The 25235-nt window shown below is 48.6% G+C and overlaps 1 protein-coding gene across 5 annotated transcripts; it reads left to right on the top strand.

The window, feature by feature from the left end:
* The first annotated feature begins 412 nt into the window (after positions 1 to 412).
* PHC1 (polyhomeotic homolog 1) lies at positions 413 to 24704 on the top strand. 5 transcript variants are annotated; one of them, XM_030321631.1, is made up of 16 exons: positions 518 to 634; positions 3583 to 3740; positions 5163 to 5273; positions 6061 to 6138; positions 6674 to 6823; positions 7427 to 7582; positions 14329 to 14590; positions 14672 to 14824; positions 16661 to 17466; positions 18497 to 18644; positions 18895 to 19106; positions 19685 to 19799; positions 21154 to 21262; positions 21495 to 21645; positions 22351 to 22582; positions 23711 to 24704. In XM_030321631.1, the coding sequence occupies exons 2-16, from the start codon at positions 3627 to 3629 to the stop codon at positions 23863 to 23865; spliced, it is 2952 nt and encodes a 983-aa protein (XP_030177491.1). In that variant the 5' UTR covers positions 518 to 634; positions 3583 to 3626; the 3' UTR covers positions 23866 to 24704. The 5 variants fall into 5 exon arrangements, with proteins under 5 accessions (XP_030177488.1, XP_030177491.1, XP_030177490.1 ...); XM_030321628.1 differs by having other exon boundaries at positions 413 to 634; positions 14329 to 14824; XM_030321630.1 differs by having other exon boundaries at positions 520 to 634; positions 7451 to 7582; positions 14329 to 14824.
* Positions 24705 to 25235: the final 531 nt, after the last annotated feature.

A 25235-nucleotide genomic window follows, 5' to 3' on the forward strand; every position in this document is an offset into this window, starting at 1 on the left:
GTGAGAGTGAGTTCCCCACTAGAGGCCAGCACTTTCTCAGTTTCGTCCCTCCAACCGGCGCGCAGAACTCGGAGAGAAAGAAGGGAAAAAAAGAGGAGAAAGAGAGAGCGAGGGGGGGGTGGGGGGGGGGAAACAACAACCCCGGGGCCTAGAGCGCAGAGGCCCGGGAGCGGCGTCGTCATGGCAACGGGCGCCGGCAGGAAACGAGGGACGCGCGGGAGGGAGGAGGGGTGGGAGGAGGGCGCCGAGGGGAGGGGAGGGACGGGGGAGGGGTCCGGCTGCCCCGGAAGCACCTCCCCGCCAGCCCCCTCCTCCAGCCCGGCCCGCAGCCCCCGGCCTGCAGCCCCCACCCTCTCGGCCCGGCAGGAAGTGACAGGCCCGGAGCGAGCCCCGGAGGCCTGGCAGAGCCGCGGCCGGGCCCGCACCCGGAGCGGCGGGAGGGGCGGGGAGCCGCGGCCGCGCCGGGCACCTCCCACCCCGCCCTCGGCGCCCCCGCCCCTCCAGGAAGGGGAGGAGGCGAGGGGAGCCCGCCGCGGAGGCCGAGCGAGCCCCCCGCCCGGCCCGGCGACTGGGGACCCCGGCACATGAGGTGGACGCCCCCCGGGAGCACTTCGGTGCGGAGCCGGGCGCGAAGGTAACCGGGCGGCCGCGGGCTGGGGAGGGGCAGGACCTCTGGGGGCTTGGCTGCGCGGGGATGTTTCTTCAGCCACCTCCGTCTGTGTAACGCCCCAGGTACCTCCCCCAGTTTCTTTCCCTGCCTACCTCTAGCGCTGAGCTCTGCGGTCCTTCGGCTCTGTCTGTCCAAGTCTTCTTGCTATTCATTGCGCTGCGCTTCACGCCGTCTGTCCGTCACCCTAGTTGCTTCTGACTGCTCATTTTCTCATTCATTTTTCCTTCTCTGACTTTGGTTCTCCCATCCAAGCCTGCTGTCTAGTAATCTCCCTGCTTTGGATGGTCCGCTTGGTGCCTCGGTCTCCCAGTTCCTTGACTTCTGACTGTCCCTCTCCTGCTTGGCTCCCTGCTATCAGTAGGCACGTCTCCCAGCTCACTTGGGTCAGTTCACGCCTGGCACCGCTCTATCCGCCCCCTTCCCTCGGTGTCTTTGATTCCTCTTTGGAACCTCATTTTCATCAGGGTTCTGTGTACAGCGAGGACCCGTGGGCGCTTACTTATCCCTGTTCTTCAGATCACTTCCATTTCTTTGGCACAGTCTTCTCCCAACCACCCCCTTGTCCTGCCGCCCTTCCTATGCCCGGTACTTTCTACAAGACGGAGTTTTATGTTTAGGGAAATTTATTCCCTCCAACTCTTGGCTCAATGGGCCCAGTATCCGGTCCACTTCACTATCCTTTTCTAGCTCCCCGCCAGAGGTCCGTCCTAAACCAACCCAACCCAATCCAGTCCATACACACCCAACTACTACGGTTCAGGGTGACCACAGTTGAGCTATTGTGGGGACCTCCGTGGATCAGCTTCTTGCTCTTTTCTCTTCTGGCATGATTCTGAAAATGTAAATTCACTGTGCCTCCCAAACTTTTTGTTGTTTTCATTTTCTCCACTTAATTTTGCAGTCCCAACATTGATCACAGATGAACAGATTTACGTGGCTGAGATCCAGGAATCCCACTCTTGATGTCAGTTTCTCCTGATTTTATTCCCTAAGCTGGTCCCTTTCCATCTCTGTGTTCCTCTCACACTCTGAAAAAAAATATTACTCCGACTTCCATTTTAGGATCCTGCGGTTTATTAGCACTTCTCCCAATGAATGTAGGAATTAATGTATCCTCCAGCTGGTAAAGGGGACTCCTGTCTCTGAGTCAAGTGAACTAAGTCCATTGATCTCTATATACAACTCTGCCATGCTGCCTCTAATCCTTACCCACTTTTTTTTTCCTTCACATGCTGATAATGAGGATTCATGGGTCTGTATCTGTTGAGTGCTTTGATATTTTGGCGAAAGATGTGGGAGAAGGTAACCGGAGTTGAGGCTGATAGGGTTTCCCCTGGGTGCTTCTTGGGTTATATCCATGTTTGCAGTGACATTTGCCACACCTACAGAGATGGGTAGAGTACTTGGGGGATGATGATGCGATCAGATGATGCCCCGAAAGGAATACTGAGAAATCTCCCTAACTCTGTTTCCGGGGCCAAACGGTTTGATTTTGTCTACCTTGTTGTGTTTTGGATATAATCATTATGATCAGTCCATTTTAATAAAACTGTTGACAGGCCTTAGCAGAAATTCTGGTTTGATGTTTACATTCCTAAACCAAATAGTGCTTTGCTGACCTAACATTTCTAGTGGCCCCGTGCCTCAGAGGTAGAGAATATAGTGTCCAGGCTTAACAAAAGAGAGAGAGAAAAAAATAAGAATGAACCAAAAAAAGCCATATGGTCATTTAGTGCTGTTTGGAGGCCTATTTCTTATTTCTCATCTCCTGTCTCGTTGCTTGGTTCTTAGCACTGTTTTCATGTCTGTTTGCAAATTTTATCGTAGACCTCCCCCCCCCCCCCCGCGGCGTAAATTCTGACTGCTTAAGTGCACCAAAAAGTTGAATCTTACTTTCTTGAAGATTTTCATTGCTGTGTATTTCATCTGTTTAATACGTGGGAGTCCATTTGTGAAAATGATACAGTACATTCAACTGTGAAGATTTTTCTACAAATGGGGAAACTGAGGTATAAGCAGGGAAAGTGACATGCCCAGTGTGTGATTAATAGTAGCCTGAGCCGGAACCAGGAAGCTATTTGGGCTGTAGCCCAGTTCTACCTGCTGGTTTGTTTGTTTGTTTCGAGTTTTATTTATTTAAGTAATCTCTGCACCCATCCTTAAGCTCCGAACTCATGGCTTGACTCAGGACTCAAGAGTCTGTATGGTCTTCTGAGTGAGCCAGCCAGGGGCCCCTCTGCCTTCCAAGTTTTCTGACCTTCCATGATGCATTTAACATATCTGTATCTCAAGCCCCTCCTCCATAAAATGAGGACAATGAATACTCAAACCCAATGACACTGCCTAAAGCACAGATCTTTTTGTTTGAGGAAGTAGCATGTGTTCATGTAAAAGACCTGATACTTCCTAGCACAACTTTAACCTCAGAAAACCTCCTTTCTGCAGTGATAATATGGGGATAATCCTGTTTACCTTAAAGCTCTGTGAAAAATAATGGAGATGAAGAGCTAGTCAGTGAGAGGAGGCACCTGGCGGCTTCTCAGTGCCTGGTGACCATTGTTAAGATGATGCTGATAATGACGTTGAGGATCCAGACAAAAAGGAGATAACTGTTAAGTGGCTTGCGGGAATGTAAGGTAGCCTTAGCCTTAGGAGTCTTGAATTCTAGCCATTTGCTAGTCAGTGACAGTCCCAAGGGACTATGTAAAGGTTTCTTTTGAGACACTGCGTAGCTTCAAACGATGGTATGGGGAACATATGGTTGTGTGTGTTGTAGATTTGGTAATTCTCAAAAACCCAAGGAATCATGGCTACTGGAAAGAAGAGGAAGAGTCTTAGATAGCTTGAATAATAACAAGAAATAATAGTGTGAGATCCGGTGTAAATTTCAATCCTTCGCTACTTTCCTCTAGGTCTTGAGTTAGAGCGCCGGCTTTGGGGACCCTGGACCAGTATCATGGAGACGGAGAGTGAGCAGAACTCTAACTCCACCAATGGGAGCTCCAGCTCTGGGGGCAGCTCTCGGCCCCAGATAGCTCAGATGTCGCTGTATGAACGGCAAGCAGTGCAGGTAAGGCTCAACTCGGAGGGGCTGTGATCTGTGAGTCTGGGCTTGGGGTAGGCACGGGTGCTGGGGGAGAATTGCTCTTAGCTCCTTTTCAGCAAACCGGGGCAGTTGGATTAGGTGACGACTAACGCCCCTTCCAGCCCTGAGAATCTTACGGGTTTATAACAGTGTGACCAAGCAACCAGAGAATGAAATTCAGTCTTTAAACCATGGATTTGTATATCATTCAGTTCATGTAGCTAGATTCTGACTACCCACTTCTCTTCGTGGATTGTCAGGTTTTTAATATTTGGTCTTTCTTGTCAATCACCCTGAGTAATGGAAGTTTGAGACTCAGAGTTTTATTTTTTGATAAATAGAAAAATTCCACATTTAAAAAAAATCTGCTTGGGAACGGGGCATTTTACTTAAAATAGCTTGGTTGCTAGAATAACTATGCACATCGTAAGAATAGTTCTAATTATTAAAGAATAAGAATACGGTAATATCCTAATGTCAATACTAAAACTGCATTACCAGTATCATCCTTATAATGCCAGCTGTTGGAAAATTGTACTAATAGAATCTTTCACAAGCCCCTGTTTGCTCTCTTTTTCATCATTTTCAACTGCTTGGGGCTCTCTCACCGTTGTTGTATCCCTAGCGTATGGTCTTTTATTTATTTTTTTGTTCTCTTTAGTTTTTCTTCTTATTTTTGTTTTGTTTTATTTATTTATTTATTTATTTATTTATTTATTTAAGTTTATTTATTTATTTTGAGAGAGAGAGGGTGGGAGAGAACTGGGGAGGGGCAGAGAGAGAGAGAGAGGGAGAGGGAATCCCAAGCAGGCTCTGCGCTGCCCGTGCAGAGCCCGACGCGGGGCTGCGTCTCACGAACCGTGAGATCGTGACCTGAGCCGAAACCAAGAGTCAGATGTTCAGCCCACTGAGCCACCCAGGTGCCCCTTTGTTTATTTATTTTTTTTCAATAAGCTCCACGCCCAATCTGGGGCTTGAACTCGCAACCCTGAGACCAAGAGTTGCATGCTCTATACCTACTGAGCCAGCCTGATGCCTCTTCTTTTCTTTTCATTACTTGTTTTCAACTTGTCCAGCCCTCGCTCTTTTCCTTACTACATCGCATGCTTCTCCACATTCCATTCTGGGAATTAAGAGTTCATGTGAGTTACATTGCTTTACTTTTCTTTATATACAAGAATAGAGCATGACAGAATTGTTTCTTTATTTTTTGAAGACTGTGAACTTCCTAGTTCTCCTGGAGAAAGGGACAAATCCGATGGTTGTTGATTTCGCCACACTCCCCCGCTTCTTTTGTTTCTCTCCTTAAACCTCCCTTTCCGAGGATCGCAGTCATTTGCATAGAATAGGAGTTCCAAGTGATTCTTTTCTGAGTGGGTTGGGTTGATCCTCTCTTTTTCCTCTTAGGCTCTGCAGGCACTGCAGCGTCAGCCCAACGCGGCTCAGTATTTCCACCAGTTCATGCTCCAGCAGCAGCTCAGCAATGCCCAGCTGCATAGCCTGGCCGCCGTCCAGCAGGTGAGAGGTCAGCAGCCGGCTGGCCCAAGAGGGAGGGGGTAGGCGCTCCAGGTGGGTAGGGGCGTACCGCCTCCTCCACTAAGTCCGGCTGGCAACAGTGTCTTTTCTGCCTCCTGCCCTCCTGGAGGAGGACGAAGGGATCTCAGTCTCTGGGGTTGCAGTAGGAGCTGGGAGATAGAATGGCTGTGTTCTCGAACTGCGCTGTCCCATATGGCGGCCACCAGCCGTGTGTAGCTAGTGAGCCCTTGACAACAGGACTAGTCCAAATGGTAACATTATGGATCGCAAGGTCTTCGCGTGGAAAAAAAAAGTAAACTGAGTGGTTTGTTTCTCTTGGTTATACGTTGAAATGAGAGATACCGGCTTAAGTAAAATCAAAGCTTATTTTGTTTCTTTTCGCTTTTCGAAAAGCGTGCGTCCTAGAAAGTTATATATGTGGCTCGCCTTATATTTGTGTGGGACGGCCGCGGACCAGACCTGCGAGTGACTCGATACGATCTGATCACAGGTTCTTCCGCCTAAGAGAAAGTGGGAGGAGGAGGAGGAGGACAGATTACCGGATCTCCCCCGCCCCCCCCCCCCCGGGGGGAGTTATGGGGGAGTTACTAGGCTAGCGGATGTGGTAATGCCAGCGTTATTGGGATAGCGAATATACTCTTCCTTGCTCCGTGGTAGTCTCTGGGTTCTTACCCGAAGTCTTGATTCCATTTTGTGCTGGCGCTTAGAAGATTCCGAGTCTTCTCCTTCGTTGTCTCTGCTCTTTCTTGTTTCCTTTCCCCTCTAACAGGCCACGATCGCTGCCAGTCGGCAGGCCAGCTCCCCAAACAGCACCACACAGCAGCAGACTACCACCACCCAGGCCTCAGTGAGTACTGCCTCCTCCCACCAAGTGGCACCCTGTCCTGGGTCTTTGTCTCTGGGGTAAACAGCTTTGGGCAGCCAGTCGGAGAGTGCTTATTGAGTCATCAATAGTATTCATCGCTCTGACGTAGAGAATGTCAGTAAAAGGGAAATAACTGACTTGAAGCTATATAGGACCCTTAAGGAGGAGGTCTGAGAGAGGAGGAAGAAAATCCCCGGGGGGAGAAGAGGAGATAACAAAGGGAAGGGACCGATCTCTGGACCCTTTCCTGAGACGTGAAGTCTGCTCCATTCTTGTTCCTTTCCCCTCCCAGCCGTTAATGCCAGTGGGTAGGGACTGGTTTCTTTACTTCGGTAATACCCCTACAGTAGCTGGGATGACGGTTATGGATGGGAAGGTGTTATTCATTACCCCCCCACCCCGCTTCTGAAAATGAGGTATTCTGCTCTTGACTGTGTCACTCTGAATTTGTCCGTGGTGTATGTTTCCTTTGACCCCCGCCCAAAGCCTTAGCCTGGTTCCTCTCTGTACCACGCAGATCAATCTGGCCACCACGTCGGCCGCCCAGCTCATCAGCCGATCGCAGAGTGTGAGCTCTCCCAGTGCTACCACTTTGACCCAATCTGTGCTACTGGGGAACACCACCTCCCCACCTCTCAACCAGTCTCAGGCCCAGATGTATCTACGGGTAAGCCACCAACACGACCACCATCGTTCCCGGGGCATAACTGTGAGTGGCCCTGGCAAACAAAGACTTGAGTGAAAGCTATTTTACTTAACTACGGTTACCCCGATATGTTAACACACACTGATCTGCCTCCTAGGCCTTACTTATGTGTAGAATTGATGCTCAGTATCCACGGGTAGCCTGCAGATTACATCCAGATCCTAAGTTAGATGTTCGCCTTAACGTTTGACTCAAGGAGCGTCACGTATAGTCCAGTCGTTAAACCTGTGGCTCAAGTACACAAACTAAGTGTTATCTCTTAGCCTGTCTACCTACTATATACATAAATACTTGTTCTGAAATCCTCATTGTCTCAACGTCTTTGATGTTTGACTCTTTGATATCAATCTGTAGTTTTATGTACATTCTAGGTTTCCTTCTGGATGACTCATCGCATATGGAGAATAAGGGTCTCCTGGGTTGGTGTGGAAAGGGGCAGGGCTTAGCAGTTTCGTATCTTCTGTTTATTTTGTCTTGTGGTCCTTCCCTTCCGTTTCTTCTGTCTTTCTTCTTTCCCTCTTGTTCTCTTTCCTTTGCTCTTCCTCTTCCTCCTCTCCTTGCCAGCCACAGCTGGGAAACCTATTGCAGGTAAACCGGACCCTGGGCCGGAATGTGCCTCTAGCCTCCCAGCTCATCCTGATGCCTAACGGGGCGGTGGCTGCAGTCCAGCAGGAGGTGCCATCGGCTCAGTCTCCGGGAGTCCATGCAGATGCAGATCAGGTCAGTGGCAACCACTTGACCTGGGGATGGGCACTGGGGAGGATGAAGGGAACGACCGCAGACCAGGGCCTGCCCTGCTACCCCATTACTACTTCTCAGGATTCTTTTTTCCTCCCCTTTTCTTAGTTTCTATAGAACTTGAATCCCTTATAGCCGATGAGTTACTCGAGTTAGGAAGGGAAGTAGATTTGACTGAAAACAGCCCTGTGGATCTGGGAAGCCTGTTCTCATCCCAGGGTAGATTTCCTTACATTCTTTTAGCCCTCTGTGGCTCAGTTTTATTCAGGAAGTCTTAATTCTCTTTCTTTGCAGTATTCTCTTCCGGATAAGGGAATCCTGCAGTTAGCTAGATGGGAAGCCAGCCTGGCTGAGTTGCTGAAAGAACGTTTGATTCCTTCTCTTCATGAGTTACGGTAGCTGCCCACTTTCGGCAGCGTGTTTCCACCCGCTGTGTGCCCAGTAAAGTCTTCCTCACCCTTGCTCCCCGTGCCTTATCCCCAAAATACGTATATTTATTTCGAGCATGAAGCTTTTGCTTCTTACGGATGGAATGCCCACTGGGATCTCACAATCCCTTTTTTCTTTCTCTTAGTTTGTCAGCAAGTAAATAGTGAGCTTGAGCTCTTTCTACTGATGTGCTCAGAAATATACTAGAGACTTTGGAAGATTGGAAAGCAATACAAGTCAAGTCTTCAAAGATCTTAGAGAACAAAGAAGTGCGAAGTAGATGGTACTAACTTGGAGGGACACAGGAGTTTGGAGAAGAGATGGCCGCATTCCTTCTCGGGGACTCTGGGGATACCTGAGTAGATTCTTAAAGGATGGATAGGATTTGATTCAGAGCAAGAAGAAAACTGAGAGAGAACAGGATGTGTAAAGGCATAACTCCTGTATGTGCCTGAGTTGGGGATGAGTGGATAAAGTGGAGACAACAGACCTGATGGCAGAAAAGGTCAATGGCAGGGAGAAGTCTGAAAAGTACCTTCATAGGTAGCAGGGGTCAAGGCTGGCTGTTGAACAGCAGATTAATAGGATAAGGACAGTATTTTGGAAAGAATTTTCTAGGAACATGTACCTGGAGAAGAAAGAGAAATTAAGGAACCTAGGAAGAGGGGCGCCTGGGTGGCTCAGTCGGTTAAGCGTCCGACTTCGGCTCAGGTCAGGATCTTACGGTCCGTGAGTTCGAGCCCCACGTCGGGCTCTGTGCTGACAGCGTGGAGCCTGGAGCCTGCTTCGGATTCTGTGTCTCCCTCTCTCTCTGACCCTCCCCCCGTTCATGGTCTGTCTCTCTCTGTCTCAAAAATAAGTAAACATTAAAAAAAAAAAATTAAAAAAAAAAGGAACCTAGGAAGAGATTCTTGGGAGTCATTTAGTCACTAGGGTAAGACCTTTGTTTTAGACTATGGTAACAGCAGGGGCGTCCGAAGCTGAGGTTGTGACTTTGTATCCGGTTCTTTCATTTATCCATCTATTTATTCATCAGATATTTGAGTGTCAGTATGTGGGGGGACAGAGTAGTGGTTGAAGATGTGAATCTGATATTTGGGTCAGAATGCAAGTCCATGACTTACTGTGTGACCCAGGCAAATGACCTAATACGTTTTTGCCAGTTTCTTCTTCCATAAAATAGCTGTTGTTAAATACCTACCTCAGGTTGTGTTGAGGGCTTAAATGAGTTGTGGGTGTAAGTGCTCGAGCAGTGCCTGGACGCGGTGAGTGTTGAGACTGTTGGCTGTCATTACTGTGTATCAGATATCCCCTGCCTTGTATGCCCAAGAAGATCATGAACACTGGACTGTTAGGGATCGCAAATCACTGAAGCACCAGACATTATAAACAAAGAATCACCTGGATGGCTTAATAAATAATTGCTTCATGAGAAAAGTACGGAGTGCTCCGCAAACACAGGAAGAGACCTAATTTAGCCTTGGGATTGGGGTGGAAAACCACCCTTGAGGGAGGTGTCTACCTGGAAGGAGAGTGGTGAAGACATGGGACACCTCATGTCCCAAGACCCTTTAAATCCAAAGAGGAGGGAAGGAGCTTTATACGTGGGAGGAATTAAAAAAGATGGTGGGGACAGTGTTTGGGGTTTTTGGCTTTCTGCGAAGGGCGAGAGGACGCTGTGGAGGGATTTGAAATTTGGAAGTGACGTGGAGCGATTCGAGGTTTGTTCATTTGTGTGTTTCGAGATTACGTTGGCTCCTCGCTGGAGCATAGACGGAAGTGGTGTCGGTGTGAATATAAGGAGAACGACAGCGTTAGAACAGTCGGGGGGAAAGGTGGTGCTTGGTTTGGGCAGTAACAAGGGGGTGCTTGGATTGGGCAGTAACAAGGGAGAGGGACAGAAACGAATAGATTGGAGAAAAACTTGGAAGATCTTTGAAAACGGAAAACTGATCCCGTGGACGGGGGAGTCGAGGGAATGCCAGAGATGAGGTCTGACACTGCAGTGAGGTGGCTGCTCGTGCTACTTAGGGGATGAAGAATGTTGGAGAAGGGGATTGAGGGTGAAGTTCACCCTTTTGGATATGCCGACTTCGGATGTGTTTGTGAGTCACTGGGTCACGAGGAGGTCAGCGGTTTTATATATCTGGTGCTGGAGCTTGGAGGGGAGGTCTGTGAGTTGGAGATAAACGTTCAGGAGTAGTAGGCACATAGAACATTTGGGATTGCTTGGGGGAAAGGTATGGGTTGACAAGAGAAAAGCGTTCAATGATGGAGCCCTGAGGGTTAGGACAGTGCCTTAGAAAATGGAGCGGGTCACGGTCGAGTAGAGGGTGATGGACTGGCAAAGGGGAATAGGAGAGAGTGGCAGAGAAATCAAGAAAATTTGGATTGTGTGGTGTCATTAAGACGGGAGCACAATGTTGGAGGAAGTGGTGAGAAGTCCTCTGTCAAATGCAGTAGAGAGGGCAAGAAAGATAGAATCACTAATACGGATCGAGAACCGTTTCAGTGGAGTTGGTGGGGGGTGGAAGTCAAAGTAGTATGACTTGAGGGAAGGCTGGATAGTGAGAACAGGCCCAGCGCATGTGAACAGTTACTGCCGGGTTGGCAATAACAGGAAAGGAAGATGAAGCTGGGGTTGGGACAGTGGGGTTCGGTTGTGACGGGAAGCAACCGTTAGTGGAAGGGTTGAAGAGACTGGAAGGAATTGATAGACTAATCTCCTTGAGAAGGATGAGGGGTGGGGCCCCGACTGTGGGATTTGATAGGAGGGAGGAAGGGAGAGCAGGGAAAAAGGAAGGGGTGGGTGTTTATGAGGGGGATGTATAGGTGTGGTGATGGAGCTCATGGAGGGTGCTCGTAATGGTTTTATTGTCTCTGCAGGGGTGATGAGGAGGAGGGGGACGAGCAAGTGGTTCTGAGGTGTATAGGGAGACTAGGACAGTTTTATTTATTTATTATTTATTTATTTATTTTTGAATTTTTTTTTCCCAACATTTATTTATTTTTGAGAGACAGAGAGAGAGAGAGAGCACAAGCAGGGGAGGAGCAGAGAGAGAGAGAGGGGGACACAGAATCCGAAGCAGGCTCCAGGCTCCAGGCTCCGAGCTGTCAGCACAGAGCCCGACGTGGGGCTCGAACTCCCGGACCGCGAGATCATGACCTGAGCTGAAGTCAGCCACTTAACCAACTGCGCCACCCAGGCACCCCAGACTAGGACAGTTTTAAACAACCATTGTGGAAAGCTGATTAGAAAAAAAACTGTAGAATTGCCAGATCATATTAAGTGCCCCAGCACCCAATCCTGATGATTCTTCTAAATCTCTTAAAATCTATCACTTCTTTACTGCTTGCCTGAACTCAGGTTCTTATTATTTTTTACCTGAATTACTGTACTAATTTTCTAATTGGTCTCTTGACTTCAGCCTTATCTACCTCTAAGCATCTTCCGTATTACTATCAGAATAAGGTTTTTTTTGAGAGAGAGAGCGCATGCATGTGCGTGGGGGAGGGGCAGAGGGAGAGAGGGAGAGAGAATCTTAAGCAGGCTCCTTGCACAGCATGGAGCTTGACGCGGGACTCTATCTCATGACGCTGAGATCATGACCTGAGCTGAAATCAACGAGTAGGATGCTTAACCGACTGAACCACCCAGGTGCCCCCAGAATGAGTTTTGTTTTTTTTTTTAAGTTTATTTATGTTGAGATTTATTTATTTTGCACAAACAGGTGAGGGGCAGATAGAAGGAGAGACAGAATCCCAAGCAGGCTCCGTGCCATCAGCACAGAGCCCAGTGGGGGCTTGAACTCATGAACTGTGAGATCATGACCTGAGCTGAGATCAAGAGTCAGTCGTTTAACCTACTGAGCCACCCAGGTGCCCCAGAATAAGTTTCTTAAATAAGAAAATATGTGTTGTTACTAACATTATTTTGAATTGTACTCCTGGTGTATCAGATTTGATAAATCACAATCCTTGGTTCATGATACCCTGTCAGCAACGGTCCATTCATGGTCCACTTTTATGTATTCACTCAGTATGTTTTCATGATGTAATAAGCAATCCCCAGTTCCACCCACTGCCTGCCCCTACCCATGGTCACAATCATTCTGATTCCTAGGTCCATCCTTCCCTGTGTCCCTTTTCTTAATAGTTTTATTGTGCTTACATTTCTCAGAAGTACTTGTTATTATGGAAAATTTCACACTTCTGGAAAAAATAGTAAAAAACATGGAGCCCTATGTACCTACCAACCAGCTGCAACATTTGTCAACACATGGCCATTCTAGCCAGGCCCCTTCCCTCCACCTGTGGATTATTTAGAAGCAAATTCCAGATACCATATTTGATATATATATATATAATATATATATCAGATATATATATATACATGTATATTTGAGATATATATATATCTCATACATATATATATATATTTACTTTGTAATTAAATTTAGAAAGCAAAATTTAGAATTAAATTTTGTAATTAAATTTAGAAGCAAATTCCAGATACCATATTTGATATATATATATAATATATATATCAGATATATATATATATACATATATATTTGAGATATATATATATTTCATACATATATATATATACATTTACTTTGTAATTAAATTTAGAAAGTCTTTGTGTTGTATATAATTTTGGGGGAATACTTGTCCAGATCCGTCCATACTGTTGCATGCTGTTGTGTTTTATTAATATTGATTTCTATGTAGCATTCCATTGTGTGAATGTACGACAGTTCATTCATCTTCTCTTCTGATAACGGTCATTTGGGTTGTGTCCAGGCTTTTGTTACCTGTGAAGAGTGCTGCTGTGAACATTCTTAGACATCAGCAAGAGTTTCTCCTGCGGAATTCCTGAATTAGGGGCTGTGTGAATGGTCAACTTGATTATTTATTTATTTATTTCCTTCCCAATTTTTACTTAAATTCTGGTTAGTTTTAACATACAGTGTAATACTGGTTTCAGGAGTTGAAGAATGTTCAACTACAGGATATGATGCCAAACTGTTTTCCAAAGTGTTTGTATTGACTTACGCTTCTATCGGCACCATTTATTTTATTTTTTTATTTTCAAATTTTGTTTTTATGTTTATTCATTTTTGAGAGACAGAGAGAGAGAGAACACAAGCGGGGGAGGGGCAGAGAGAGAGGGAGACGCAGAATCCGAAGCAGGCTCCAGGCTCTGAGCTGTCCGCCCAGAGTCCGACGCGGGGCTCGACCCCACGAACCGCGAGATCGTGACCTGAGCCGAAGTCGGACGCTCAACCGAATGAGCCACCCAGGCGCCCCATGTCGGCACCATTTAAAAGAATGGTTTCAACAGTACATTTGTGTCTGTGTGTTCTGCTTAATACTCTTCAGTGGCTTCCTGTAATCTGTTAGGCGCTCATCGTTCCTCTCTTCATATTTTGGAGTACTTACTATGTCAGGCACTGTGCTAGGTGCTAGAAATGGAACAGTGGAGGAGACAGATCAACTTTGTTTGCGAACCGAAGTTCAGACTCTCCTAATTTTAATATACCAAGCCCTTCATGATCTGATACCTTTCTACCTCGCCAGCCTGAGCCTACCTTCCTAGCTTCGTTTCTTGTCACTCCCTCTAACTCCCCCCGCACATAACGAAATATTTATAATTTCCAGAAACGCTGTGCTCTTTCTTGGCTTGATGGTTTTCCAGATGTTGTTACCTATATCTTCAAACCTCTGCCTTCACTCTTACCTGTCGAGTCTCAGGTCAAACAAAAGACCGTTTTAGGAAGTCTTCTCTGATCTCCCTGGTCTGACTCAGTCTTCCTCCTCTGTGTTCCCATGGCAGTTTGTGCATATCTCTGCATAGTATCCTATGGCTACTGGTGATTTTCTGGTCTTTTCTGGTGGAAAGTACTCATTAAGAGGAGGGATCGTGTGTCTTTCGTCCCTGCGTTTCCAGTATCCAACGTAGTACCTGAAGCATAGTAGGTATTTGGTAGATGTTGAAGGAATGAATGGAGAGCAAAGGGAAAATCTGAGACATTTTGAAGGAATAAATGAGTGAACTTGCTGATGGGTTTGATAGTGGATGAAGGAAAGCGAAAATCAAATGTGATTCGAGTCCCTCCCTGAGTGACTGGAAGGACTTTCGTGTATGTAATTGACAAGGTGGGGGGTATGAGTTTTGAGGGGGGCTGGGGAATATCGGTGGCTATCCTCACTGCTACTGAATCATCATAGAAATCTTGACCTTAGTCCCTCCTGTTCCCCTCTTTTCAGTATATCTCTTTCTTCTTATCTTTCAGGTGCAGAATTTGGCAGTGAGGAACCAACAGGCCTCAGCCCAAGGACCCCAAATGCAAGGCTCTACTCAGAAGGCCGTTCCTCCTGGAGCCTCCCCTGTGTCTAGCCTCTCCCAGGCCTCTAGCCAGGCCCTAGCTGTGGCTCAGGCATCCTCTGGGGCTTCAGGCCAGTCCCTGAACCTCAGTCAAGCTGGTGGAGGCAGCGGAAGTAGCATCCCAGGGTCCATGGGTCCAGGTGGAGGTGGCCAGGCACCTGGGGGCTTGGGTCAGTTGCCTTCCTCAGGAATGGGTGGTGGTGGGAGCTGTCCCAGGAAGGGCACAGGAGTGGTGCAGCCCTTGCCTGCAGCCCAGACAGTGACTGTGAGTCAGGGAAGCCAGACGGAAGCAGAAAGTGCAGCGGCCAAGAAGGCAGAAGCAGATGGGGCTGGTCAGCAGAACGTGGGCATGAACCTGACACGGACAGCTACACCTGCTCCCAGCCAGACCCTTATTAGCTCAGGTAAGCTTGTCACCTCTCGTAACGGCATCATTCTCTCAGAACTTGTTTGAAATCTTCAGAGTACGTTTCTTTGCCTTTTTTCCTGCTTCTCTTGGTCCTGGAGTAGTGGAAGGGAAGAAAATCGCATCAGCCTCGATCATATTCGTCCAGGGAGAGAGGGGGACTGGTAATAGAGCTAGATTGCGCCCTGTTTTCCACCAGGCAGCAATCAGTTTACAAACAATTGCTTCGTTCCCTTCTTAGGCCCTGAGTTTACCCACCCTACCCATTCATTTCCCCCGTTCTTACTGAATTGCCTCCTGTGTTGTAGGAGGTGTTAGGGATGTGTCTTTTTTTTTAAGTTTATTTATTTTGAGAGAGAGAGAGCGAGAGCGCTAGCAGGGGAGGGGCAGAGAGAGGGGGAGAAAGAGGATCCCAAGCAGGCTCCGCGCTGGCAGCGCAGAGCCCGACTTAGGGCTCATTTGCGAACCGTGAGATCACGACCTGAAACCGAAATCAAGAGTTGGACGCTTAACCGACTGAGCCACCCAGGTGCTTCAGGGATGCATCTTTGAAAAACAGAGGCCTTGTCCTCGTGGAGCTTAGGATTTAGCTTAAGGGATGACTTCTCCTCTCACTGTTTAATGATGATTAGTTGGACCAGCCAGGGTAGAGCAGAGCACTTCGGACTAGCAAGCAGAGCACAGTTTAATATAGTCACCTTGTGATCATCTGTATCAATGATAAGGGTAAAAAAAGAATAAATAATATTAATCCCAAATGGTTTATACTTCTTTTATTTTTTAAGTTTTTTTTTTTTTTTCACTTTTTAAAAGATATTTGAGATAGCGAGCCAGCAGGGGCATGCGAGTGGGGGAGGGGCGGAGAGAGACTCCCAAGCAGGCTCTGCCCGACGTGGGGTTCGATCTCATGACAGTGAGAGCACGATCTGAGCCGGTATCAAGGGTCGGACGCTTAACTGAGCCACCCGGGTGCCCCTGTACTTGCTTTTAGACTGTGGTTAGATAGAGTTAGATGTGTGCACCTTACTTGGTAAGGTTTATGTTTGCCTGCCTTGTTTCTAGCTCTTTGGTCGTTGCTGTGTTGGGATGATTTACTTACAAAAAGTTAGGAGTTAATTATCGGCTGTATTACTAATACCTAGGTATTTACGTACCATAGCGCTTCTATTTCTAAAGGGCTTTTGTCTCACATACGCTCTCTGGACAATCTGGGAGAATATGGGTGGGGGGTGGGATTGTCAGCTCCACTTGCAGGGGAGGAAGCTGGGTAAAGTCAGAGATTATAGCTGCGACTCTTAAAGACCCCCACAGGTGGTGACCTAAACTGATGAGTCTGGAAAACCGAGGCATTCACCGGAAAATGTTGGTATCTTTACCTCTGAGGACCTTCGTTCTTTCAGCGACTATTACGTCTTTCTCATGTGCCGGGCACTGGGCTGGGCTCTAGGGATGTAAAAAAGTGAAGAAAGCGGGGACTCAACCCTTGAGGAGTCCAGTCCAGTCGCACAGAAGATGGGCCAGCCGTTCTCCTTTGCTGGGTCCCACTAGCAGGATTTAGCATAGCAAAGGGAATAAAAGTTAGATGGATACAAGAACTTACCGAGGGCTCTCGAGTTCTTTCCTTGAGGTCCTTCATCCTAGACAGAGGTGGTAATGTCTGCCTCAGACGAAAGAGCGTGACCGAAGCGCGCTCTCGGGTCCGCCGCAGGTTAGACTGGCCGTCGCCGCGCGATACCAAGAGCAAGCGCGCTTTGGAAGGGTGGTTTTACTCTTCGTCGGTAACGAGGGTGATTTTCTGCTCCTCCCCTCCGTCCCGTTCGGGCGGTTCCTGCAGCCACCTACACGCAGATCCAGCCCCACTCCCTGATCCAGCAGCAGCAGCAGATCCACCTCCAGCAGAAACAGGTGGTGATCCAGCAGCAGATCGCCATCCACCACCAGCAGCAGTTCCAGCACCGCCAGTCCCAGCTCCTTCACACCGCCACGCACCTCCAGTTGGCCCAGCAGCAGCAGCAACAGCAGCAGCCGCCGCCGCCGCCGCCCCCACCGCCGCCGCCGCCCCCGCCGCCGGCCACGACTCTCACTGCCCCTCAGCCGCCGCAGGTCCCGCCTACTCAGCAGGTCCCGCCTTCCCAGTCCCAGCAGCAAGCCCAGACCCTGGTGGTTCAGCCCATGCTTCAGTCTTCACCCTTGTCCCTCCCGCCCGACCCGACCCCCAAGCCGCCCATCCCCATCCAGTCCAAGCCGCCGGGAGCACCTATCAAGCCTCCTCAGTTAGGGGCTGCGAAGATGGCGGCCACCCAGCAACCACCACCCCATATCCCCGTGCAAGTCGTGGGCACCCGGCAGCCGGGGACAGCCCAGGCGCAGGCCCTGGGGTTGGCACAGCTGGCGGCCGCCGTACCTACTTCCCGGGGGATGCCCAGCACAGCGCAGCCTGGTCAGGCCCACTTGGCCTCCTCGCCACCTTCGTCCCAGGCTCCTGGCGCGCCGCAAGAGTGCCCTCCCGCCTTGGCCTCCGGGATGACCCTTGCTCCTGTGCAGGGGACGGCGCACGTGGTAAAGGGTGGGGCTACCACCTCCTCACCTGTCGTAGCCCAGGTACCTGCCGCCTTCTACATGCAGTCCGTGCACCTGCCGGTGAGTGCCATCTGATGGTTTTGAGGGCACGGTCACCTTCCAGTGGGTCTGGGGCTCAGTGGAAACAGAGCTTAACTTAGGAGGGGAATGAAGAGAAGAAGGGAGCCTGGGTGGCTCAGTGGGTTGAGCATCCGACTCTTGTTTTGGCTGGGGTCACAATCCTCGGGTTGTGGGATCGAGCCCCGTGAGGGGCTCTGCACTGAGCATGGAGCCTGCTTGGGACCCTCTCCCTCCCTCGCTCTGCCCCCCGACCCCACTCGCACTCGCTCTCTCTCTCTCTCTCTCTCTTAAAAAAAAAAAAAAAAAGTTGGAAAAGTTAAGATACTGATATTTAACCTTATTTAACCTTAACTTCTTCATTGGAAGCCCCATCTCCCAATACAGCCACACTGGGGTTAGGACTTATGAATTGGGAAGGAGGAGACCACAAACATTCAATCCATAACAAATCCATAATTCATACGTGTGAGTGAGTGAGCACGCGTGTGTGAATAAGTTACTGCATCAGTTGCTCTGTTAATCATCGTCTTGTTTCATCGGTGACCATTATTTGTTACAAACCCTAGAACTGAAAAAGATAATAGTGTTTGCTTCTTTTGTAAGGGAGACATTAATAGAAGGTTAAGGTACTGTTCCTTTTGTAAGAGAGAGACATTAATGTATGTAATTGTACTTCATACTCCTGAGTTTGCTATTGAATTCATTCTGGGTTTTTGGATCTCTACTAAGTTAGATCAAGATAGCCTTGATCACTTAAATGGATCTTTGGAAAAACAGTAGTTCTCGGTTGGGCCAGAATGGAGCCAGGGTTCTGAGGTCGAGGTCAGGGCTAAATGTGACGTTTTCTTTTGTCCTGATGTAGAAGATACACTTCTTGGGAATGACCAGGAATCTTAGTGTACCGTGGGGAGTATACCAATTGGGGAATCTGGAAATGAGAAAATTTTCGCTGGTATTATGGGAGTAATGGAGGTTCTTTATGCTCCTTCACTCATACATCTTGATTTCTTTCCTGTTCTTCACTTGATAGAGCAAACCCCAGACGTTGGCTGTCAAACGGAAGGCAGAATCTGAGGAGGAGAGAGACGATGTCTCCACATTGGGTTCAATGCTTCCTGCCAAGGCATCTCCAGCAGCAGAGAGCCCGAAGGCCCTGGAGGAGAAGAGCAGTCTTGGAGGTGAGTAACTGACTTGCGCAGTGCAGAGATGAGAGAAATGTTCGGAGCGGGCCGAAAGATAAATCTGGTTCAGGAGAATACGGGAATACGGGCCTGAACTTGGATGAATGAGTGGATCCAAAAACAGGGACACCAGGGTGAATGCTCAGAGGTGAACGTGTATCATTGTGGAAGATCACACTGGCTTGGCGAACAGATGGACCAGTTATGTCATCCCCGGTCTGCTCCTTAGTCTGTGTTTGTTTTCCAGAGAAAGCTGAACCAGTGACCGGTGTGAATGCTAATACTCCAAGCAGTGAACTAGTAGCCTTGGCTCCTGCCCCGTCAGCACCCCCTCCTACACTAGCCATGGTGTCCAGACAGATGGGTGACTCAAAACCCCCACAGGCCATCGTGAAGCCCCAGATTCTCACCCACATCATTGAAGGCTTCGTTATCCAGGAAGGAGCAGAGCCTTTCCCGGTGAGGGCAGGGCCATAAGGTGGGACTTTCAAGTGGAGACGTGGTCTGATTACTGTCTTTCCAAAGTCCGCTAAAATCAACGGTCTCAGAACTGTTTAATTGTTAGAGAATGGTCCAGTTCTGTTGTGCGCATAGTGAGTTGTGAAGGAAAAGAAGGAAGGGAAGTGGGAAGATTATGTGTAGACCAGAAAAAATGACAATGTTGGGAGAGGAGAAGAAAAGGAAAAAGCTGTTCATGTTTAGCTCCACAAACTGGGTTGTATGAGAACGAAGAGACGTGTGGTGGAGAAGTTAAGGGACTTTTTCTAGGTGGCCAGCCCTTGCAGAACCAGGACCAGCATGCCGGTGTTCTGCGACTTTGGAAGGCAGAGGACAGCCGAGGTAGAAACCTGTCTCCCAGGGGCTTATGGGAGAAGAGCCAGTTAGGCACTCCTGATTGTCCTCTTGAGCAGGTTTCTCTGCACCAGGGTTGGGTTAACTCAGAGAACCAGGCAGAGACGGCTGAGGAACGCTGGGGAAAGCTATCGAGAAGCAGAAGGGAGTCGGGCTGACTTCCCTGTAAACTTTGTCTGGCACAGGTGGGTTGTTCTCAGTTACTGAAAGAGTCTGAGAAGCCGCTGCAGACCGGCCTCCCGACGGGGCTGAATGAGAATCAGTCAGGTGGCCCCTTGGGAGGGGACAGCCCATCGGCTGGTGAGTATTAATTTAGAGACCCATCTGGGGAAGGAGGCTCACGGAGATGTGTTTGACTCAGTGTAAAATAGTAATTATTTAAGGTGGGAATTATGTGAAGTCCATTCACACACAGCAACTATATTAAATACCAGAATGCGTAGAATCACACAAGAGGAGTTCCAGAGGATTAGGGTAGTTTTTTCCAGCTAACCTCTTGAATTATTTACTGTAAGGATATATTTTTCAAAAGATCTCAAAGAGGAGACTTCTCCGACTTTGGCTCAGGTCATGAGCTCATGGTTTGTGAGCTCAAGCCCGGTGTGGGGCTCTGTGCCGACGGCTCAGATCCTGGAGCTGCTTCAGATTCTGTGTCTCCCTCTCTCTCTGCCCCATCCCGGCTTGTACTCACTCACACACTCTCTCTCTCTCTCTGTCTCTCTCTGTCTCTTGCTCTCTGTCTCTCAGAAATAAATAATAAAAACATTAAAAAAAATAAAATAGGATACTTTTTGTAAAAAAAATTTTTACGTTTATTTTTGAGAGACATAGCGTGAGCGTGGAGTGGAGGAAGGGCAGAGAGAGAGAAGGAGAGAGAGGATCTGAAGCAGGCTCTGCACTGATAGCAGGGAGCCCGATGTGGGGCTCGAACTCTGGAACCGTGAGGTCATGACCTGAGCTGAAGTTGGACGCTTAACCGACTGAGTCACCCAGGCACCCCTAGTTCACCTTAGTCTAGATTTTATAATGTACATTATGGACTCTGTTTACATTTCCCCCACGGCTTTTGTAAACTGTTGTTGGGAGAGGGATCTTGTATCTTTGTAGTTAGTAATTAGTTCCTCTGTCCTGCTCGCTAATGCAGTCTTATCTGAAATCTGAGAGTATGAATTAGGATAAAGTTCGTCTTCGGGGCACCTGGGTGGCTCAGTTGGTTAAGCGTCCGACTCTTGGTTTAGGCTCAGGTCTTGATCACACGGTTCCTGAGTTCGAGCCCCGAATCGGGCTCTGCGCTGGTGGCGTGGAGCTCGCGTGGGATTCTCCCTCTCCTCTCTCTGCGTCTCCCCCACTCTTAAGCACACTGTCTTTCTCAAAATAAATAAAGAAACGTTAAAAAAAAATTACAAGGAAAAAAAGGCCAAAGCTAGTCATCGAAAACGGAAACAGTCTGCCTTAAGTCCGAAGCCCAGGGACGTTCCTGAGGGACACACCTTTATGGTTTTGGATTCTGAACTTCAGGTTGTAGGGATTCTGACTTAGGTCGCGTAGCTCCATGGGGGCAAACCCTGAGAGTGATTAGTCAACTGTGGGCCGCACGACGGCCTGAGCGGCAGCGGAACCAGTGACCGCTCTCCAGCGAGGCCTTGTTTTCCAGAGCTGGATAAGAAGGCGAATCTCCTGAAGTGTGAGTACTGCGGGAAGTATGCTCCCGCAGAGCAGTTTCGCGGCTCCAAGAGGTTCTGCTCCATGACTTGCGCTAAGAGGTACCACGGGCACCCCTTCCTCACCTTCTGCACCTGTTCCTCCGTCCAGCAGGGCGCCCCCCCTTCCTTCCCTGGGATCATCTCACAGCTGATCGTTCAATGAGTCTCCTTGCCTGTCTGCTGGCCCGTTCATCCCCGAGTCGGTTCTTAAGACACCGATTCACGTTTAGCGAAAGGTAGCAGGGTAGTCTTTGTAGCACCTTTGACGTCCGGCGCGTGCCCTGACCTGTAGGTATAACGTGAGCTGTAGTCACCAGTTCCGGCTGAAGAGGAAAAAAATGAAAGAGTTCCAAGAAGCCAACTATGCTCGTGTTCGTCGGCGTGGACCCCGCCGTAGCTCCTCCGACATCGCCCGCGCCAAGATCCAGGGCAAGCGCCACCGGGTGAGCTGCCGGTGCAGAGCCGGCTCCCTTTCAAGTGGTCCTTTTCCCTTGGTCCTCCCCTACCGGGCGATTCCTTTGCCCAGGTGAAAGACAGCAGGAGACCAGAACTCATTTTTTTTTTTTTTTAAATTTTTTTTTTTTTTTTTTTCAACGTTTATTTACTTTTGGGACAGAGAGAGACCGAGCATGAACGGGGGAGGGGCAGAGAGAGAGGGAGACACAGAATCGGAAGCAGGCTCCAGACTCTGAGCCATCAGCCCAGAGTCCGACGCAGGGCTCGAACTCACAGACCGCGAGATCGTGACCTGGCTGAAGTCGGACGCTTAACCGACTGCGCCACCCAGGCGCCCCCAGAACTCATTTTTGTATTGATTGCATCACTTGAAATTCCAAGAGATCCTGACCTCTGGTCTCCTTTCATTTGATGACTGGTTCACGTATCCGTTAATCTCGACATTACATTTGGGAAAACCCAAATTGTTGGAAGAAGGGAGAATCGAGGAAGTGATAGCATATACTTGAAAGCGACTTGAGAGTGGGCTAGTGACTGGGCATTTGCAAACCAAGCGCGGGTTTTTCCCTCGCGGTGATGCTAGGTTTTCCTCTCTGCCCAATTATTGGCTCAAACCCCAATGGCTGGGGAGGGCAGGGGGCCACCTCACGCCCCGTATTCATGATCTCACTGCTTTGGGATTCTCTCCTTAGGGTCAAGAGGACTCTAGCAGGGGTTCGGATAATTCCAGTTACGATGAAGCACTCTCTCCGACATCTCCTGGGCCTTTATCTGTGAGAACTGGGCATGGAGAACGTGACCTGGGGACCCCCAATACGGTACCACCGACGCCAGAATTACATGGCATCAACCCTGTGTTCCTGTCCAGCAATCCGAGCCGCTGGAGCGTAGAAGAGGTGTATGAGTTCATCGCTTCTCTACAAGGTACTGAGGATCTATCCGGCAGAACCCGGATCCCATACAGGTTGAGTTTCCTTAGGTCACCCAGTGTGGGCCTTCGTGACAGGGAATGTGACTGACTCTTAAGCAGTAGGGACTGAAGTACGGTATGATGAAGGCTCTACTCTTGATCGTTGCCCAAGTTACTTGTCCACAACCTGGTTTCTTAATTTCCTTCTGGGTTGATTGTCCTCAACTGTGTCAGCAGTCTTGCAGTGTTTGATTTTCACCTTCATGTTTCTTACCGGTAATTTTTGGATAAAGTATATTTTTTGTGTGTGACTGTGATACCTGTCACGGATAGAAGACTTTTTCCCACTAAAGGGACTAGGAAATGAGGGGCCGTTGTTAACTCCACGCTCTTCAAGGCAGGATTGTTTATAAGCTACTCTGGAAAAAGGATGGTTTTCTCCAGAAAACAAAATCACTGTACCCGTTTTGCCATTTGTGTGAATTATGGGTCCTTAAGCAAAACTGCCACAAAGGCTCCGAACTTTGTTTTTTGCTATTATGAAAGAAAACAGGTCGATCTCGCTCCTTCCTTTTCCTCCTTGCTCAAGCTATTTGAATGAAGTTATTTCTATGATTGGACAACTTTGTCATTCTTCTTTTATCTCGGCTTTTTTAAGTGTTCATTTTTGGGAGAGAAAGAGAAAGAGAGCGTGCAAATGGTGGACAGGCAGCGAGGAGAGAGAGGATCCTAAGCGGTTTCCATGCTGTGTATGCAGAGTCAGACGGGGGGCTTGAACTCACGAACTGCGAGATCATGACCTGAGCTGAAATCGCGAGTCTGATGCTCAACCGACAGCCAGCCAGGGGCCCCGAGGCTTTTTGTTTTCATATTTATTTTTTTAATTTTTACTTAAAAAATTTTTAATGTTTATTGTTTTTGGAGAGAGACAGAGCATGGGCAGGGGAGGGGCAGAGGGAGAGGGAGACACAGGACCTGAAGCAGGGCTTGAACCCACGGATCGTGAGATCATGACCTGAGCCCAAGTCGGATGCTTAACCGACTGGGCCACCCAGGCGCCCGTTTTCATCTTTAGTTTCTCCCTCGTATCCTCGGGTGCCCCTATGTGGTTTCTCATGTGTATTCCCCCCATCTCCTTCTAGGCTGCCAAGAGATTGCAGAGGAGTTCCGTTCCCAGGAGATTGATGGACAGGCCCTTTTATTACTTAAAGAGGAACATCTCATGAGTGCCATGAACATCAAGTTGGGCCCTGCCCTCAAGATCTGCGCCAAGATAAACGTCCTCAAGGAGACCTAAGGTGGCCCTCTTGCACACACGAGCCGAAGGCGGACACTCTCCACTGTCCAGGTTATAACCTGGTAGCAGCAGACTTTACAGGGAAGAAAGAGCTGTTCCAATTACGTAAATCTTCTGGAGAGGGGATTACTGAGACAGGGAAGAAAAGTGCAAGAATTGGTTGCTGGTGCTACATGGCGGCAGCTGTGACATTTTCTCCGGGTTCTACCTTCATTTTTAAAAGTTACGGTTCTCGCTTTTCTCACTTCCCCTGATCCAATCTTTATAAAAAGAGGCAGTCTAGAGAAGTAGGACTGCTCCGCCTTATCCTGGAGTGGAGTACATAGCCAGGGCCTCAGCTCTCCGGGAGGAGGAACAGACCGTGTGGAACCGTAAGGAAGTGGGTGGAACGCGGGTGCGCCTCCGCAGCGGGACAGCGAGGTGGGGTTTTTCTAGCTGGCGTGACACGAGCGGCAAAATCTGGCGGCCCCTCTCTTCCCTCTGGACCGCCTGGCCGTGGCCCGGGGTCTTTGTCGTCGCTCCCTCGGTACTGAACGTTTTCTCCTGCGTTCCTGGCAGGGTCACCAGCCCGCGCAGAGACTCGGTCGGCGTCATTCTGATCCGCTGCAGGGGCTAAAAAGTGTTGGGCACGCGTGTGGCCGTCATTCGTTCCGCATCCCCATGCTCCCTTCAGTCTATCTGTGTGTCTTCTACCCTCCCTTTCTTTTCAGTTCCAACTCTGCTCTGTCCTATAGCTTTATTCAAACAGGAGTGTGTGGGGCTGAGGCCAGGAGTGTAAGTACCTGCCTTAGGCGCTATTCCTTATACAACAAAAATATTAAATATTTTTTTCCTCCTCAGTAAAAGGATAAAAATTGGTCTCAGTTGTCTCTTATTCCAGTGTCTCTACCCTCTTCTTTCATACAAAAGACTAGGGCAAGTTGTTTGTTTGTTTTTTTAATCTTTTAAGTGTTTTTGTACAAAAGAATGTAGTTTCCTTTTTTTTTTTTTTTTTGCATTTTTAAAACACCAGGTGTGGGGGAGGGATGCAAACAAATGACAAAAAAGATGTTTTTATAACATTATTTTCCCTGTTTTAGAAAGAAGAAAAAAAAATCATTCCAAAAGTATTCAAAAGTCCAAAGATGAAATAATTTCATTTTCTTCCCTAAAGGCTATAAAAGGCCCCTGCCTGTTGACTCCGTCCTCTTGTGTCCAGTGGAGCCATGTTACTCTTCACTGGCCCAAGTTCACTATCACAGAAAGATCGGGCCAGGCTTGTGGGCCCATGGCCTAAACAAGAAAGTGGAAGCATCAGAGGATTCCAAACCTCCCCCCACAGAACTGCTGTGGGCAAGAAGGTCCTTCCCTGAGCCAGAAGGGACAAGCGC

This window comes from Lynx canadensis, chromosome B4, assembly GCF_007474595.2.
Source record: "Lynx canadensis isolate LIC74 chromosome B4, mLynCan4.pri.v2, whole genome shotgun sequence".
Classification (NCBI taxonomy): Eukaryota; Metazoa; Chordata; class Mammalia; order Carnivora; family Felidae; genus Lynx; species Lynx canadensis.